The 17,142-nt window shown below is 27.3% G+C and overlaps 1 protein-coding gene and 1 non-coding gene across 2 annotated transcripts in view; both read right to left on the reverse strand.

Annotated features, from left to right (window-relative positions):
- LOC113370372 (scavenger receptor class B member 1-like) overlaps positions 1–17,142 on the reverse strand; it is a 62,784-nt gene that overhangs the window by 15,066 nt on the left and 30,576 nt on the right. The window contains exon 3 of the mRNA XM_026611038.1: positions 6,289–6,446. Within this exon, the coding sequence (XP_026466823.1) occupies positions 6,289–6,446 (158 nt within the window). The remainder of the gene's footprint in view (positions 1–6,288; positions 6,447–17,142) is intronic.
- Positions 1,235–1,355, reverse strand: LOC113371728. The gene has a single exon (XR_003366667.1). It is a non-coding gene; the product is annotated as a U5 spliceosomal RNA (small nuclear RNA).

The following is a 17,142-nucleotide window of genomic DNA, read 5'->3' on the forward strand; positions in this document are numbered from 1 at the left end:
AGATATATAAAAAATTTCATTTTCGATTTTTTTGCGATTACTAAAACTTGCCCTACGGGAAATTAATAATAGTCTAAGAGCCAGTGAACTATTTGACTAACCTGTTTTCTCAAAGCTAGAAATTTTTTTAATGATATTTTATTATCGGTACATTAAGAAAGTGCCGGTCTGGCAAGCATTTAGCGATTGCGTCATCATCCCTCGAGTTTTTGAAAATGTAAAAAAACTCATTTTTTTAACTTGCTTTCACAAGGCTCAAATTTTGAGGGAGTATTCTTGTAACTGTTCAGAAAGCATATGTAGAAAGCCAGACCATTCTGACGATTGCAAGGGTCTGCCAGACGAGTACATAATAGTCACGACGCGCAAGGGTGTGGGCGCATTGCCATACATGATCGACTAATACCCTTGTATTTGAATAATTTATACGCCATTTTGAAGGTCATTTTGAAAACATCCGATATACTAAACTTCAACTTTGTATCTCACCTTATGGCCGAGATATCATTGAAAATATGCCAAAGTGGCCCCTTTTTCAAATTCAATTTTTGGCGTAACCATAAAAGATATCGAAAAAAAATTACGTGATTCTACTCATATTGGCTTAGGCCGCTTAATGTATAGTAATATATGCTAAATAATCCTTTATTATTAGCTAAAAAGGATAAAATAATTTTTCAATTAATGTTTTCGGATAGTGCGTTTTGTTCAATTACTTTCTTATTAGCGTTATTCGAAAGCCTATTGTTTTTTCTTTTAGTACTGCAAAAATTGTTCAAATCAAATTTGTGGAACACATTGAAAAATTGAAGAAACCAGAGTTTGTATACCCGCGCGTAACGCATCGCGCACTGCTATCCGATCGAACGAGTTCTATGCACAGTACACCGCGCGTAACGCTAATAGTAGCCCGTATAGAATTCGTTCTATCGGATAGCAGTGCGCAATGCGCGGGTATACAAACTCTGGTTTCTTCAATTTTTCAATCGTTAAATCGTTAAATGCTTGCCAGACCGGCACTTTCTTAATGTACCGATAATAAAATATCATTAAAAAAAATTCTAGCTTTGAGAAAACAGGTTAGTCAAATAGTTCACTGGCTCTTAGACTATAATAATTACACGAAACACAAGGGAAAGAGAAAGATTGACAAGCCACGCTTCAATTGGTGGATGCCGCTAAGAATTGGACACGACCAATAAATTATTTCTAATTTTATTATACAGATTATTGGCCCAGCAAATAAATGCCGGGCTCACAAAAAATTCAGTTTAGACTCATTTGAGTGCTCCCCTCCACGGAAATCTTTAGTAAAAGGCGAAAGATTTATTCGCTCTGAAGGGAAACCAGAGTTAACGAAACCGACAACACTGCCGTTTTATATCCTAGAGCTCGCCGAAGGTTTCTGAACGTTTTGGCATACCTCAGAAAAAATGGATGTGTGTGTGTGTGTGTGTGTGTGTGTGTGTGTGTGTATGTATGTATGGATACAAATTTTCGCCCACGTTTTCGGGCGTACGGATTAACCGATTTGAATAATTTAAAAAACATTCGATTCCTATTGATAAGAAGAAGAGCTGATTAGTTTTTGGCAAAGGCAGGTCCAGCAGTTACGGAGATAAGGAGCAAAGAGTGCAGAAAATAGAAATCGAGTTTTTGAGAGAACGGAGCATCCGATTTGAATGATCTAAAAAACATTCAATTAGTAATGATTGGGAGAAGGGGTTATTAGTTTTTCGCAAAGGCAGGTCCAGCCATTTCGGAGATACAGAGCTAAATGTACAAAAAATGGCAGTTTTTGAGAGAATTAAGCGTCCGATTCAATTGATTCAAAGAACTTTCTGCTTGTCTTAACAAAATAATTGATTTTGGAAAAAAAAATGTTGTACCAATTTTTTTTTTTTTTTTTTTTTTAAATTTTTTAAATTTTTTGTATATCGAAAATAATTCAGATTTTATTTTTAATTCTGACTATAGTTCTAATATACTTTAAACAAATAATTTCAACTCTGCAATTCAGTTTATATAATTCTTATAAATATTAGACAATGTTACAATATTTATAATAATCTATTTGAAAACATTCAATATTCCTCGAACATTTCGTTACGGTACGGGAAGTTCCAGCAATTTGCCTTAAGGCACGATGCCACCCACCCCACTAGTTTATTATTTTAAATTATAAAATTATGAAATTTTAAATTATACTAATTATGAAAAATGTAAAAATATGTTAAAAATTTAATTGACCCAGATTCGAGTCTTTTGAATCACCTTTAGTGCAACAAATGCAAAATATTTCAATAGAAATCTAAAATTTGCAATATATTGTAGGGTACAAATTTTGTGATTTTCCTCATTATTATAGTACAATTATTTTGGTAAATTTATCATTATAGCTTGTTGTAATGAGATTTGTAAATTTTTATGTCCACTTTATTCATAAATTATTTCAATAATATATTTTATAAACTAGAAATTTAAATAATTAAACGCATGAATAAGTTTTTATTTTAGTTTAGTAAACCTAAGAGCACTAAAGAGTAAAATCTACCTGAAGATTTTACCTATTTTAATGAAACGTGGTCATGCATCTGCGTGGTGTCCTAAAAGGCAAAAGATTTATTTGGTCTGAAAGGAAATCAGAGTTCTGTGTCCTAATTTTTACTATAATTTTTAGTAGGTGGGTAATATTTTATAGAAAATGTATAATATATTGAATAATATAAATGGACAAAAAAAATCCATAATTCTTTTTAAATAACTACAAACTGAACGTTTAAATCAGTCTATAGGTATATAGAGACATCCCTTTTTCTAAGGAATCATAATAATCAAGGGATCTTAAAACGCAAAAGACACATTTTGCCTTTTATCATCCGCCATATCATAATAACATATCCTATCACATACATTAGTTTTTAAATTCAATTATCAAATTGAAATTTGTTGATCATTGTGCTATATGAGGGATGCATTCATAGCGTCACAGATCTCGATCTCGACTGCATATATTAACATTTGCATATGTAAGTTCATAGAATAAGTTCGTGAAAAAACATGACGCAAATCTGTTCTATCTTATCTAGACAATAACCAGCATTATAATTTCCATACATCTTCATCTTTTTCAAACCTTTTTTTATTGATTGACTGCACTCGATAATATGAAACTATTATCCACACGTGCATAGCTTTTTTTGAAATTTCTAATTGCGTATTAAACGTCGCATCTTCGACATAAACATGTGAAGAATTTCATATTTTGTATTGTATGACACGTGGAAAATTTGATTTGTTGTAAATAAGGTATTTTTAAAATAGTGCTAATTACTATTTGCAGCTTAAGATTTTATGATTTAATTGTTTTATACACACAGTGCGTGTGGGACGACTATTGGAATTCCATCAGTTTATTATTCACACCATGTTATAAAAATAGTTTATACGTATAATTATAAATAATTGAAATATTATGTATTTATCACTTACTCATAATTTCCGACAATAAAATTAAGAAAAGTAAGTAAAACGATATCTCATCTCATTTAGAGCAATTACCAGATTGTTTTTGAATTTATAGCTATATCATTAGAAGATACTTTTCTTCCGAACGCACATATTTTGTGAATTTCAGGTATCCTTATCTTTTATCCTTTTCATTTATACTTTATTATTTTTTGACCATCAAAAATTCGCCATTTGAAAAAAACTTTGAAAATATTTATCGAATTATAAGATATCATAATTAATCGATTCATAGCTAAACGCTACCTCTTCTTATAAATTATTGATTTGAAATTATTTGAAAATTAATTTTAACTTAAAAAATTATTGGCTTGAATATAGAACTTCTAATGAAAAATTGCATTTAAATAACTAAAAGGATGATAATTATTTTTATAAATTTATACACATATGGACGTCAGTATAACTATTTTTTTTATCTTGATAATTGATAAATACGGTTTTATTCAATAACTGGCTTCTATTTAATTAATATAATATTTAATTTCAGTATTTTAATAATACTGTCTTTTATTAAGCCTTCATTATTGGAGCACATAATTATTTTGTATAATATTTATTTATATCATTATCTATTTTGATAATATTAATGTAGCATTTCAACATAATCATTTAAATTTATTGGTATTATAATGAAGTGATATTCCAAATTAACTAAAAAATGCTTGCCTAATAAATATTTTCACGGTCATTCTTAAGTATCAGTTTGCATTTGACAATAATATAGTTACGTGTAGCTTCATAAATAAACAATGTACCAATTAATGATGTCTTTTTATTGCCATAATTTAAGCAAATGTAACCTCCAAAAACCCATCATATACATTGTTATTTTCGGTCTCAATAGATCTTTTATGTTGCATGTCAAATTAAAATAAAATTTAATTTATTTGTTCAGACGATTGAAAATATCAGATGCACATTTACTTTTTTTTATTCGATAATTCAAAATACTGTTATTAAATGTACAATAAAAATATTTATGAGTTTGCTAAAAATCTGTCGTTTTATTGGGTAGAATGATTCGCACTATTTGAAGGATAACATAATCGTAATAATGTTTTAAATTTTTTATGCCAGCCAGATTTATTGCTTTAATTAAATTAAATATCATTATTTTATAATGAAGACGAGTATTTTTATTTCAAGTTTGGACTAAGGTTTCGAAAGACAAATAGTGAATTCACACAATCCTGTGTTATGTTCAATGATTTTTGTTTTCATTAGATAATTAAGAGTTTTAAATATATACACTTATTTTGTATGTTTTTTTTTCTACGTTATAGTTAATTAAATACTTAAAATTGAATAGCATAATTGAAGATGTTTTTATCCCTTTTTTGTCTGATGCAAAATATAAGTCAATACATATAAAACATATAAAAATATGTAGAATAACAAATTTACCAATTTTTCAAGTGAAGTTTAACATTTTAATCTGATCATTCATTTTTAATTTTAATAATAACCTTGATTAAATATAAATAATAAATATACGGAAATACAAATCCACGATCTAAATTATTATTTTGCGTAACTTTAACGTTAATTTTTTTCCGAATTTCGATTACTTACTCCTGTAGTCCAATAGATTTGAAGTTTGGAGTTTTAAATACCAGGAATCTAATAGTTACATTATTGTTATAATTGCCCCTGTTCTACCAAATTAATTCATAATATCTAAATGAAAGACAAATCACAGTTGTCATAACAGTTAAACAATACTGATTTTGAGATAGAGTCCAAAAAAAAAGATGAAGTATGTTTGTTCGAACAAGTTTCCATTTTTGCATTGAGTAAGCGCCGGACATGAGCATAATCTATTGACCGTATTGCTTCTATAGAGTCGCTTATATAGATTTCGATTTATTTTAATAATAATTTATAGTAAATACTTTACTTATATACAGATAGATCACTTTGTTTGTTATTTTGTTGTAAAATGAACCATTAGTAGTTAATTACCAGCAAATAGTGTTTACGTAGATAATGATTTGTTTTCAAAAGTGTGCATCGGGTACGGTTGTGACAAATTTGTTGGGTACGATTGGAACGTGTATTTCTTGTCCTTTTCGGGAATAAAGAAAAAACGAATAATAAAAAAAGACAGAATGCAAAACTCAAACTAACACTAAAAACTTGATTGATGATAGAAAAATGGTACAACCGTACCCAGTCTATGGAAAAAGCAAATAGATACTATTGAAATCACCTCATTTATAGTCAAAATAAATTCATTGAAAACTGCATACTGTATATAAAGTCAAAATCAGTTGGTACTATTAATCTTTACTAGAGTAACACAGAAATTGACTTCAACTAGAGAGAAACATGCATACATTCAATTACCGCAAACTCTATCACCGGTCTAATGGTTACTTCTGAACTGCCTTCAAATCAGCGCACATACGTCCTTGAGCGAAAACTTTCTAATGTTCGATTAACTCTTGTCTAAACACCACTTTGGTTACTTAATTTAACGGAATGCTCAATAAATTATTATTAATTGTAATAGATGATCGTTTTGATTACTCAGGTGATGCACTCATTCGTCCGTGGAATATTATATCGAGTTTTCCAAGTTTAATAACTCATGTGACATTACCTGGGTACCAGAATCGGAAATACCAAAATATATAGTTTGAATTAAACGATACTTAAAATTGGTGAACCATGAAGTAATTTATTGGATAACCAGTATATTATATTAATAACATAAATAGGCCCAATTAACAAAAATCAGTAGACTGTTATTCTTACCTGTATACAAAAGGTCCAACTTCTGCTAGCTTTGGTTTTTCTCCATTGAGGAATCCGTCTGGATTCGTAATATTGAAGATGTAAACTTTAGTTAAACGGACTACACCTGGCTTTTGCCAGTAATGGTAACTTAACGAACCATTCCACAGCCTTAAATTCTGAAAAGAATAAAAAAAATAAAATACACATTAATTTTTATATAAAAAATTACAAAAACAATAATTGGCATAGACAAAACATTTTTATATATAGTACCCAGTTTTATGTATAGTACCCATTTTTTCAAGAACTTCAAAGTCAAACATATGTAGCTAAAAGTTTCGGTAATAAATGATGAAAAACAAGCAAATTATTATCATTTAAATAAATTCTAAAAATGTTATTCAGTTTATGAATACAAAAATTAGGAATAAATTCTCTTTGATTAAATTTTTACAGAAACATAAGAAAAAGTCTGTATTTGTAATCTATATTGTTCTAGTAATTGAAATTTATGAAAATCAAAAAAAAGCAAAAAAATTCATATGGCATATTTTAATTGGTCTTGCAAATATCAGTCATTTTTTTAAAGAATGAATTTTCTGTTGATTATATGTGAAGATATATGTATATATTGATACTTACAATTGAAGATCGAAATAAGTGTAAAAATAATAGAATAATCATGAAACTAAATCAGGGTTTTTTAAACTATGGGTCGCGACCGCAAATGAGGTCGCATGGAAAAAATCTGGGATGTAAAAGATTTTAATGTAAAATATTTATATCATTTTATAACATGTCTATATTTTTGTATGTTCTCAACAAATTCTCAAATTATATATTTTCATATGTATATTGTTACCAAATAAACAAATCATTTAAAAATAATATTTTTTTTATATGTGTGGGGTCATCAAAAAAACTCGCAATCATAAGTGGGGTCGCCTAAAAATTCGCAATGGTAAATGGGGTCAAAAAGGACAAAAGTTTAAGAAGCCTAAATAGTTTTATTTTATTATTTTTAACAATTTTTAATAAGATTTTTAGGCAAATTTATGTGATATATATACTAGCAAGCAGCTATGATATTATCAATAAGTATTGTTTATTTTTAATTTCACACAACACATGAAACTATTTGTAAATATTTTAAATATATATATCTATTTAGGAAATTTATCTATAAGAATTTATATGTATCTATCTAGTAACTGCATTAGTACTTTATTAATTACTATTACTACTATACATAAACGATATTTTTATACTATATATACCAAGTACATCTAAAAAATAAGTGATTGTTGATATTTAACAATTATGTATTTCATTCATTGCAAAAAATGTACTCTATATAACATAAGCTATATTTTCCTTGCCGCTTCAACAGTTTGTGCTTTTTCTTATCTGTTTTTATAAACTTACGTTTACATATTTATTTTTAAATTATTACCATTCATAATCAACCTTGCTATTCTCATTAACATTAATATAAAATGTAAGAAATAATTCCTTCGTTTGAGTAACTAAATAAATGCAAACACAAAAATCATAAATAAGGTTTTCGCTATCATAAATTAAAATTTATTTTGAAAACCATATTTTATTGCAAAGTTTGCAAAAAAAACATTGAAATTTCTCCGCCCGGTTTTTATTGTTCTGTAATCGTTGCGATAGAAATTTTTGGGCGCGCTAACTTTGATTTAATTGTTTGATAAAAACTGTTTTATTGCAAATGCCAACTTTCTAAGTGTACAAAGGTAATGGATTTAGTAAATTTATAATATGAAACTAAAAAAAAGTCTTGATGTATCCGCGATGTTATAAGTTTTAATTGAACAGCGGCACGAATATAATAATCATCGATATTATTTCATATTTTGGTTACGAATTTGGTTGGGATGGTTATGAAATTCACTATCGCTTTTATTTACAAATAATATTAATTATAAATTTGAAAGATTTCAATTTAATAGGATTTTAAGCATTGATTTTTTACTTAATGTAGGATTCTGGAGCAATTATATAGTGCAAAAAATTAAGAACTAAAATAAGTTCATAACATATGAGCACCAAATTATCGCATTTTTTACAGAAGTTTTAATAGCAATTTTTTACAGGGGTAAAAAAGAATTTTTTACAGGGGTAATTTTTGCTAGCATATAGAGTTATCAAAATCATATAAAGTTAGATTTTTTTATTGTAAAATTTTGCTATTAAGTTAATTTGCTAAGATAGAGCGGGGCTCAAAAGTCCACCACCAATATCTCAAAAGCAAGGGAAGTCAAGAATTATTTATTGACAATATTTGAAAGTAGAGGGAAAAAGATGTATAGCCTGCCATCACCTTGATTCTTACGACGTCGCTGTCGGGAGATAAACAGCTATGTTTGAAAATATACAACAAAAGTATTTTATTTTGTTCTTAGGTTTTTTGGTTGTGAGTACTGTTGTTTAGTTTACGAGACTTGAATATAACTGTTAGATATACGTTATTCAATTGTTTCATGAGATGTATTGTTTTTTTAAGTTAAATTTCACACTTTATTTATAAAACTTCTATAAAAGCTCACATCTGGGATACAAAGGGATCAACTGCATCTTAAGTAAAATATAGTGAATTTAGTAAATTAAGTTATCAAAAGCAATTTCACAAAAGTCAAGTTAAATAAATAGTTATTCCAATTTCAATATTTCTGAATAAATACCAGATCAAGGTTATTTACAGTGTTATCTCTGAACAAAATGTGCTCATGAAATTTATATTTTGCATTGGTTGAATAACGTAGCTATTATTTCGTAAAATATTTTAAAAACTTAAAAGTAAGACATGTGATCTGTTTGTCCCCTGACCATCCCAGTTTGCTCCGCCTATGGGGTAAAAGGGACCAGGTTACTAATTTTTGAAAAACACATTTCTACAATGTTGATGTAGTTGGGCGTTTTACTGAGCATAGTCAGATAGTTGTTTGTTTGATACATGTTATTTGTTATAATTTAATTGGTTTGGTTTTCACAATATAATAACTCATAATCAAATTGAACCCTTGTGCCCTACCCTGCCCTATAACTATATAATAATATAATTTTTATACATTATTTTTATTGAATTTATATCATTCTGTTGTTACTATATTTATTCATAGTTTTGTATGAATATAGTTAATTGATGACTTATATCAAGTGTCGAAACGTATTGCCAGTATTTTATTCAAGTGCCTCTAGTATTTTTTATTAATTTCAATTCAATGTATTGGCCATTTAATTACACAATTATACTTCATTAGCAATTTCTTTGAATCGATTAGATAAAAAATGTTAATTACTAAGATGATTAGAAGATTCTTCCGCAATTTCATTGATAAAAAAACTCAAATTACAAATTCAAATAAAAAGTCACATATCTTGTGTAATTTATGTGCATCTTCTTATTTCTATAATTAACTATGAGTTCGGGTTTAACCAAAAATGCAAAATTTTTAGTTAGTTTCATAAATCATTTGAGACATGTCTATAAATTCTTAAATTGAAGTTGCCAGTCTTAAAAAGACACTAAGACATTATGCTATAGAAATTAAGACAATGAATACAAAATAGTGATTTACATAAAATATTAATTAAAAGCTACTATTTAGCAACGATAATTGTTTTATAAAGTTTCTAACTTATTTCAACTTTTTTGGCACTACCAACTAAAAATCGTGATGTTCTGGCTTTACTATGTCTTTGTTTATAGTTATAACAATATTTGCTAATAAATATAACTTTAAGTTTGAAGATATTTATTAAATACTTATATACATATGTTGGTAATTCATATCGCTGAGAAGTGTAAATTTCATATTTATAGATATAAATTTTATAGCCTTAGGTATAATTTGCTATAATCGAACAAGAGTAAAAAAAAGCAATCTGCTGATACGAGAAGAGAGAACTTCTGTCATAAATGTACCTAGTATGATTTATGATCGACCTTCTCGATACATTCACATGTTGCAAAATATCAAAGATGTGTTGAAATTTTGTAAAAAAGTAGTTTAAAGTTACTATTTGTATCGATAGAAAAACCTATGTACTACTTTATTTTAGTTGCTACATGCGAATTGTGTCATTATGAAGCGTAATATGAGTATTGTGTCATTAATAATAGAAATCGAAAATATTGTTTTGAACTAATTACGATGGTCTAATAATGTTTTTGGTAATTTGTAGTTTTTGTGAAATATAAATAATATGAACATTTTTCAGTAAAAAATTGTATTGTATATTCCGTATACATACATATTTGTTACTATTGGAATGGAATAATTGTTATAAAAAATATTCATGAAAGCAATACTATTGTAAGATAGTAAAAATATTGACTGAAATAAAATAGTAATAAATACTAAATACATACATAGAGATTATTAATACTTATGTATGTGCATTCTTTAAAAAAATAGATACAAAAATATGAGAACAAAACAATTTAATTAATTCTAGTATTGTAATCCTTAGTATAAAGTGTAAGTAACACTTACTATAGTATGTATAGTATTCTGAGTAAAATATTATAATAAGTACCCTTAAACAATAAAAAAAATTCTTATACCTAATATTTGATATAATATTAGATATTTTCTATTATAGTAAATGATCTAACTAAAGATTTTTATTTTTTACTCGATTTTTTCATTATGAAACTATTAACTATTTCACTATTTTACAATCCTGATTAAATGCGCCAACTTTTTAAAAAATATGCCATTTTAGTACATTTTCTAAAGAAGAGCTTTTCAAAGCAGGCCAATTTAAATTTAATTAAAAAAAAATTAAGTAGTGTAAAGCGGGGCATAAAGTTCCGCGGGTAAAAAGGTTCAGCGCCAATATCTCAAAAACTAGTAAAGTTGGAAATTTTTAACAACAATATTTGAAAGTAGAGGGAAAAAGATGTATGATCAGCCATCACCTAGATTTTTACTATGTCGTTATCAGGAGTTTAAATATTCATAACAAAAGTTTTTTCTCTAGTTGTTGGTTTTTTTGAAAGAGTAAATTGGGGTAACAAAAGCATTTTTACACTAGATAAGTTAAATAAATGCTTATTCTAACTATGTTGATGCTTATTCCTTTGGAAATACTAGATCAAGGTTGTATACAGTGTGATCTTTGCAAAAAATGTACCCATGAAATTTGTATTACACATAGGTTAAATAATGTAGCGATTAAAAATAAGGCAATGCATTTGTTTAACCGATGGCCGTGCCTTTTTGCCCAGCCTATGGGAAAGAAAGAACCAGGTGACAAATTTTTGAAAAACAGCAAAAGAAAGATATATCTACAATGATGAATTAGCTGGGAGTTTTACTGATCATAGTCAGATAGTTGTTTGTTTGATATGTGTAAATTATTGTGATATAATCGGTTTGGTTTTCACAATATAATTGCTCAACGTCAAATTGGGCCTTTGTACCCTGCTCTACCATACATAGTTTAACAAAAGCTCTTAATTTTTGAAACCTTCGAGCAGACGTGTCATTAGTTTTGACTGTGGTCCCAGAAATGTTATTTACGGTTACGAATCCAGAGTTCAAATGAACAAAATTAATAACAATTAACCACAAACACTGAAGAATAATTCTAGCTTTAACCAAATGCTTTTGGTTAAAATTTTATATACTGGTTTTATTTTATACTTATAATTTTTAAGCAACATAAAATAATTCATTTTCTTAACTTTTTTCATGATAGTTATGATCGATACATTCACCCCGTTTCGGATTGTCGATGAGTTCTGAGACACCATGTATAAATATCGTATGCGAAAAAGAGCATTTCCTTCGATATTATTTTTACAACTTGTTATAAAATGCACATAATTACTAATAACAAAATATTGCTATTTATGTATATGTAATTTATTTGAATTGTCTTATTATTTCAATCTAACAAAAGATATATTGCAGTGATTAAACTTATTTGCAATATCTATATTTATTTTAATAAAATTCATTAGACTAATCATAATTTTTTTATTAAATTTGCTTACTAATCAATCATATATCAATCAAAATATGAAATGATCGACTTTGAAACTTCTAGTAATTAGCCCCATGACATGCAAATGTGTTCCGCACGAGTTGATTTATCAATGACTGCACTGATGATAACTTGAAATATTATTATTTCGCAGCATTATGATTATTTTCATATCTTATAAGTAATACGTCTGCCATTTAAATGAATGTGGCATTTAACGAACATCCCATTTAGAGGAAGGCTTTCAGCAATTGGAGATTCGTTATTTGTAGTCGGTACAAATCGCTTTCCGATAATCACATTTTGTAATTGTTTTATCAATTTATATGCTAAAAATCTATAATTACTGTATAAAATCTATAATCTGTTCTGTAGAGTCTTGAAATTTATAATTACCATTCTGCAGAGTCTTAAAATTTATAATTACCATTCTAAGTTCAAAAACCTACAGTTATGTTTCGATACTTCGGACAAAATAGATGAAAAACTAGTGGTGCATGGAATCATGCCTTAAGGCAAATCGCTGGAATTTCCCGTAACAAAAATTAATTTAAAAAAAACTTTAAAATTGTTTGAGATCCTTGAAATAATTAGATTTTTGAGAATTTTGACACTTGTAAAAAATTAGCTTCTTTGAAAAAATTGTTTTTTTTCTATTTTGAAAATTCTGAATTTTTTTAAAGCAATCTGTAGTAGAGATAAAACATCGAAGCGCGTCGAAGTCTAACGGATAAACATAGGTACGGAACCCATAGAAATACAAAAAAAGTACTTATTAATATCTGATTCTTTGATGTGCATCCATTTTTCATTGAATTTCCGAAACCACTGGACCCGCTATTTCAAAAATGTAATCAGTTCTTCATTTTGTCATACACACATACACACACATACATTCATTTTTTTAAGTTTAAGTTTTGAAATACAAATGGAAATGGAAATTTGTAGTTTATGATTAATTTTATGCGCATAATATTATACAGATTATAAATTAAAAAAGCGCTATTTTCCTCCAAACACAACAAATTGAATTTATCATCTTAAGAATTTATTACTTTTATTACTGTTAAAACTTATCAACTACAAAAATAAATGAAATGTGAGTGAGCTTTTGACACAATAAAACTCATCATTTTCATTTCAAATATCATAATTGATCAACGCGATAATGTTAAATAAATCATATGTAGCATTTTTGTTTGACAGATTTTTTCATGCAAATTATTATAATTATGATTTATGACCTTCATCATATGGGGACTACTCGCTTCTGGCTATATTTCCAAAAGTTAAAATATTTAGCACTTGGCATTGAATTACATAATCGATAGCATTTGCGAAACTTTTGCAATTAGCTGGACCATTATTATTTTTTAACAGTAACAAATAAACTTCATTGTAAATTGCTTTTTAATGCAGTTTCATTAAGATTAAACTTGGCAAACATTAATTATCGAGTAGAAAGATTTATGTATGTGGAAACACTTGAGATGCTCTTTTCATTTTATTCAAGCAATATTGTAATATAAGTAATAGTTGGACCACCTTCTTTAAAATTGCGTTATATGCAATTTGAAACTAACTGACCGTACCAAAAATTGCAAGACATTCAACAAGACAATTCATTAGCAAATAAAAAACTTTATTGGTAAAATATGTTTTATAATTTATCTATTCTATTCATTAAAATTTATTTTAGATAATAAGATAAGATAAAGAAGAAGATTGCTCTTGGATATTTATTAACGTGTATAAATTTAATGTATAAATTTAAGTTAGATTCAAATGTTTTTTTTATATAACCCCTTTAAAAGCTTACACATGGGATGGACTAAAAAGAACCGACTAATCCTTAAAGAAGTAAAAAGTAAGAAATAGCAAATAATAATATAAATAAAGTTAATTAAAGAAATTTTACAAGATATAAATTAAATAAAAAGTTATTCCAAATCTGCTGATTAGTATTATACCATAATAATGGTATAACCAATGTGATTTACAGTGTTCTCTGTAAAAAAATGCACATATAAAATTTATATTTTTCATTGGTTCAATAATGTAGCTATCATTTTGTAAAATACTTTTAAAATTATAATAAGTATTATATGTGTTAACACACTGAATCTGTTTGCCTTAAGGTCGTTCAGATTTAGCCTGCCTAAAGGATCATATTACAAATTTTAAAAAATAACAAAAAACGCACATTTCTACAATAATTGTTTTACTCAACTTAATCAAATAATTGTTTGTTTCCCGCCCTACCCTAATGTCATTGAGAATAAAAATTTTTTTTTTCAAATCTATTACGAATACTTTCCTACACTTTCTAACAGAAATAACCAAAGCAACTCCCAATTCTTGTTAATATATATTAAGTTAATTAATAATATATATTGTGTTTCCAAGTAAAATTATAAAATGATATATGATCGGTATTGGAACAATTCTAATAACAAAAATCTATTAAAAATAAAGAAGTCAACCGTTGGGTTGCTCTCTGAAAAGCAAAACATCTCACAGAAAAACTTTTCTTCAAACTATGAGAATAGAAAAGGTATCAACTATAGTTCATGCTCAAATTTAGAGTTTCTACAAAGGTCGAATAAAACGTATTAGAATTTAAAACAAAAACTGCTTTTAGATTAATCCTTCTTAAAGGCTCACATATGTTTTTCAATATAGTAATTGAATTTAGTTGAGGTTGAGGTATCAGATGATTATAGTCAAACAATCTATGATGAATGTCTAATAACTGCTATATAAACAAATAAATCTAAATTCAAATACATATAATATAATATTTCTTTTCATTGAGATGTTAAAAAATTTCATTTCATATTTTCCTATAATACATTTCATGTTTAATTACTTGTATTACAATTTCAGTTGATGAACTGATTTAATATTATTGTAATTGAGTCAATTTATGGCAGAGAATTTAACATTGAACTGATTGCGATCGAATTATTAATGCATGTTTCGGTTTTGGTGTTGCAAATTCCTGATCTAGGTTATGAACAAATAAAACAATGCATGTAGTTATTGTTAACACTATAAAAGATTTTCGTAAGTTGGATTAGAGTCGGGCTTTACGCTTTCTGAATCCAAAAGAATTATTAGGATTTCTCACTTTCGATGTGATTGCAAATTAGAAGTTTGGCAATTTGATCATCGTTAGAATTACCTACCATCAATAGACAAAGCTTGATTTATATTTAAGGAGAGAATGATATATAATATTTTTATGAAAAACATGATTTTACAATAACTATGATTCACGCTACAATAGATAGTTTGCAATTATGAATCTAATTTTATTTATAGATAGATAGATAATTACCAATGAATTTCCTTATAAAAGTAGTAAGGATTATAACTAATTCACCGGTTCATACAAATCAAAACGTATAATAAAATAAAAGCGAATAAATTTAATACCCAGCATACATATTAAAATTTAATATATGGGTCATTCTTTTACAAACCGGACACTTTTTAACCTTGACATTTTAGAATTGTCTGAAAATTTGTTTACAGATACTATTCATAAAATCATTTGACACGTATTTCAGGATTTTGCTGAAAAAAAATTTTTGACGTAAATATTTACGATTGAAATATGGATTTTTTGCTCAATTTCTATGAACATCATCTGCGGTAAATTAATTATCTCCGGATGTGCTGATCCGATCAGTATTATTTTTTTTTATTACATCATATTGAAGTGAACTTTGTAATGATTGAAAAATTTTTTTTTGTTTTTGCAATTTTCTTAACAATAACAACCCTTAAATATTTACAAAGGTTTTACTCGGCCTTTACCCGAATTGAATCGATTCAAAAAAAAAACATATATTTTCTTATTTTCTCTGCAACAAAATTCTTTTTACAATTTGTTGGAGGTTTTGTTACATCGAAAGATATTAAATATTTTCAAGCGCGAGCCGCGCTTTTCACGTCGTGGACCTCAAAGACTTGTACTCATTTGTCACTTTCGAATGACAATCTTATTGTTTTTCGGTTGAAAAATATTTTATAATTTCGCTTCTGGCGAAAAATGAACATATAGTCGAAAAAAAACATTAGGGGAGAGCGGAGCTTAAAAGTTCGTGGGTAAAAAGATCCACTGCCAAAATTCTCAAAAACAAGTAAAGTTAGAATTTTTTTAACAACAATATTTGAATGTAGATGGATTGTTCAGTTAGATTTTTCTAATAATAAAAAAATGTTTTTCAGCCACTTTTTTTAAATTCGATCGACTTATTTTTAATTTTAATAGAATTTTACGTAATAATAGCTAAATTTTATAGCCAATGTAACATAAAAATTTCATTCGTATATTTTTATAAAGAAAATACCAGATATACCTTTGATCTGATGCTTTGTCAGAAATATTTATCAGCAGAGTTAATTAACTATTAATTTATATATAATTATATATATCAATATATCTATTGTAAAGTAGCTTCTTTCTAACTCAATTTAATTTTTTATTTACTATTTCCTTATTATTTACACCTAGGCCAGTATGAAGGTGTGGTTGACTCTGTTTACCCCACCCACATGTAAGCTTTAATAGAGATTATATCAGAAAGGGTTGAAGTCAACTTAAATATTCCTCTACATTCAAATATTGTTGTTAAAAAATTTCTAACTTTACTTGTTTTTGAGATATTGGCAGTGGATCTTTTTACCCACGAACTTTTAAGCTCGGCTCTCCCCTAATGTTTTTTTTCGACTATATGTTCATTTTTCGCCAGAAGCGAAATTATAAAATATTTTTCAACCGAAAAACAATAAGATTGTCATTCGAAAGTGACAAATGAGTACAAGTCTTTGAGGTCCACGACG

Source organism: Ctenocephalides felis, unplaced genomic scaffold, assembly GCF_003426905.1.
Source record: "Ctenocephalides felis isolate EL2017-DRISC unplaced genomic scaffold, ASM342690v1 CF-g0.4_SCAFFOLD_01492, whole genome shotgun sequence".
In the NCBI taxonomy this organism is placed as follows: Eukaryota; Metazoa; Arthropoda; class Insecta; order Siphonaptera; family Pulicidae; genus Ctenocephalides; species Ctenocephalides felis.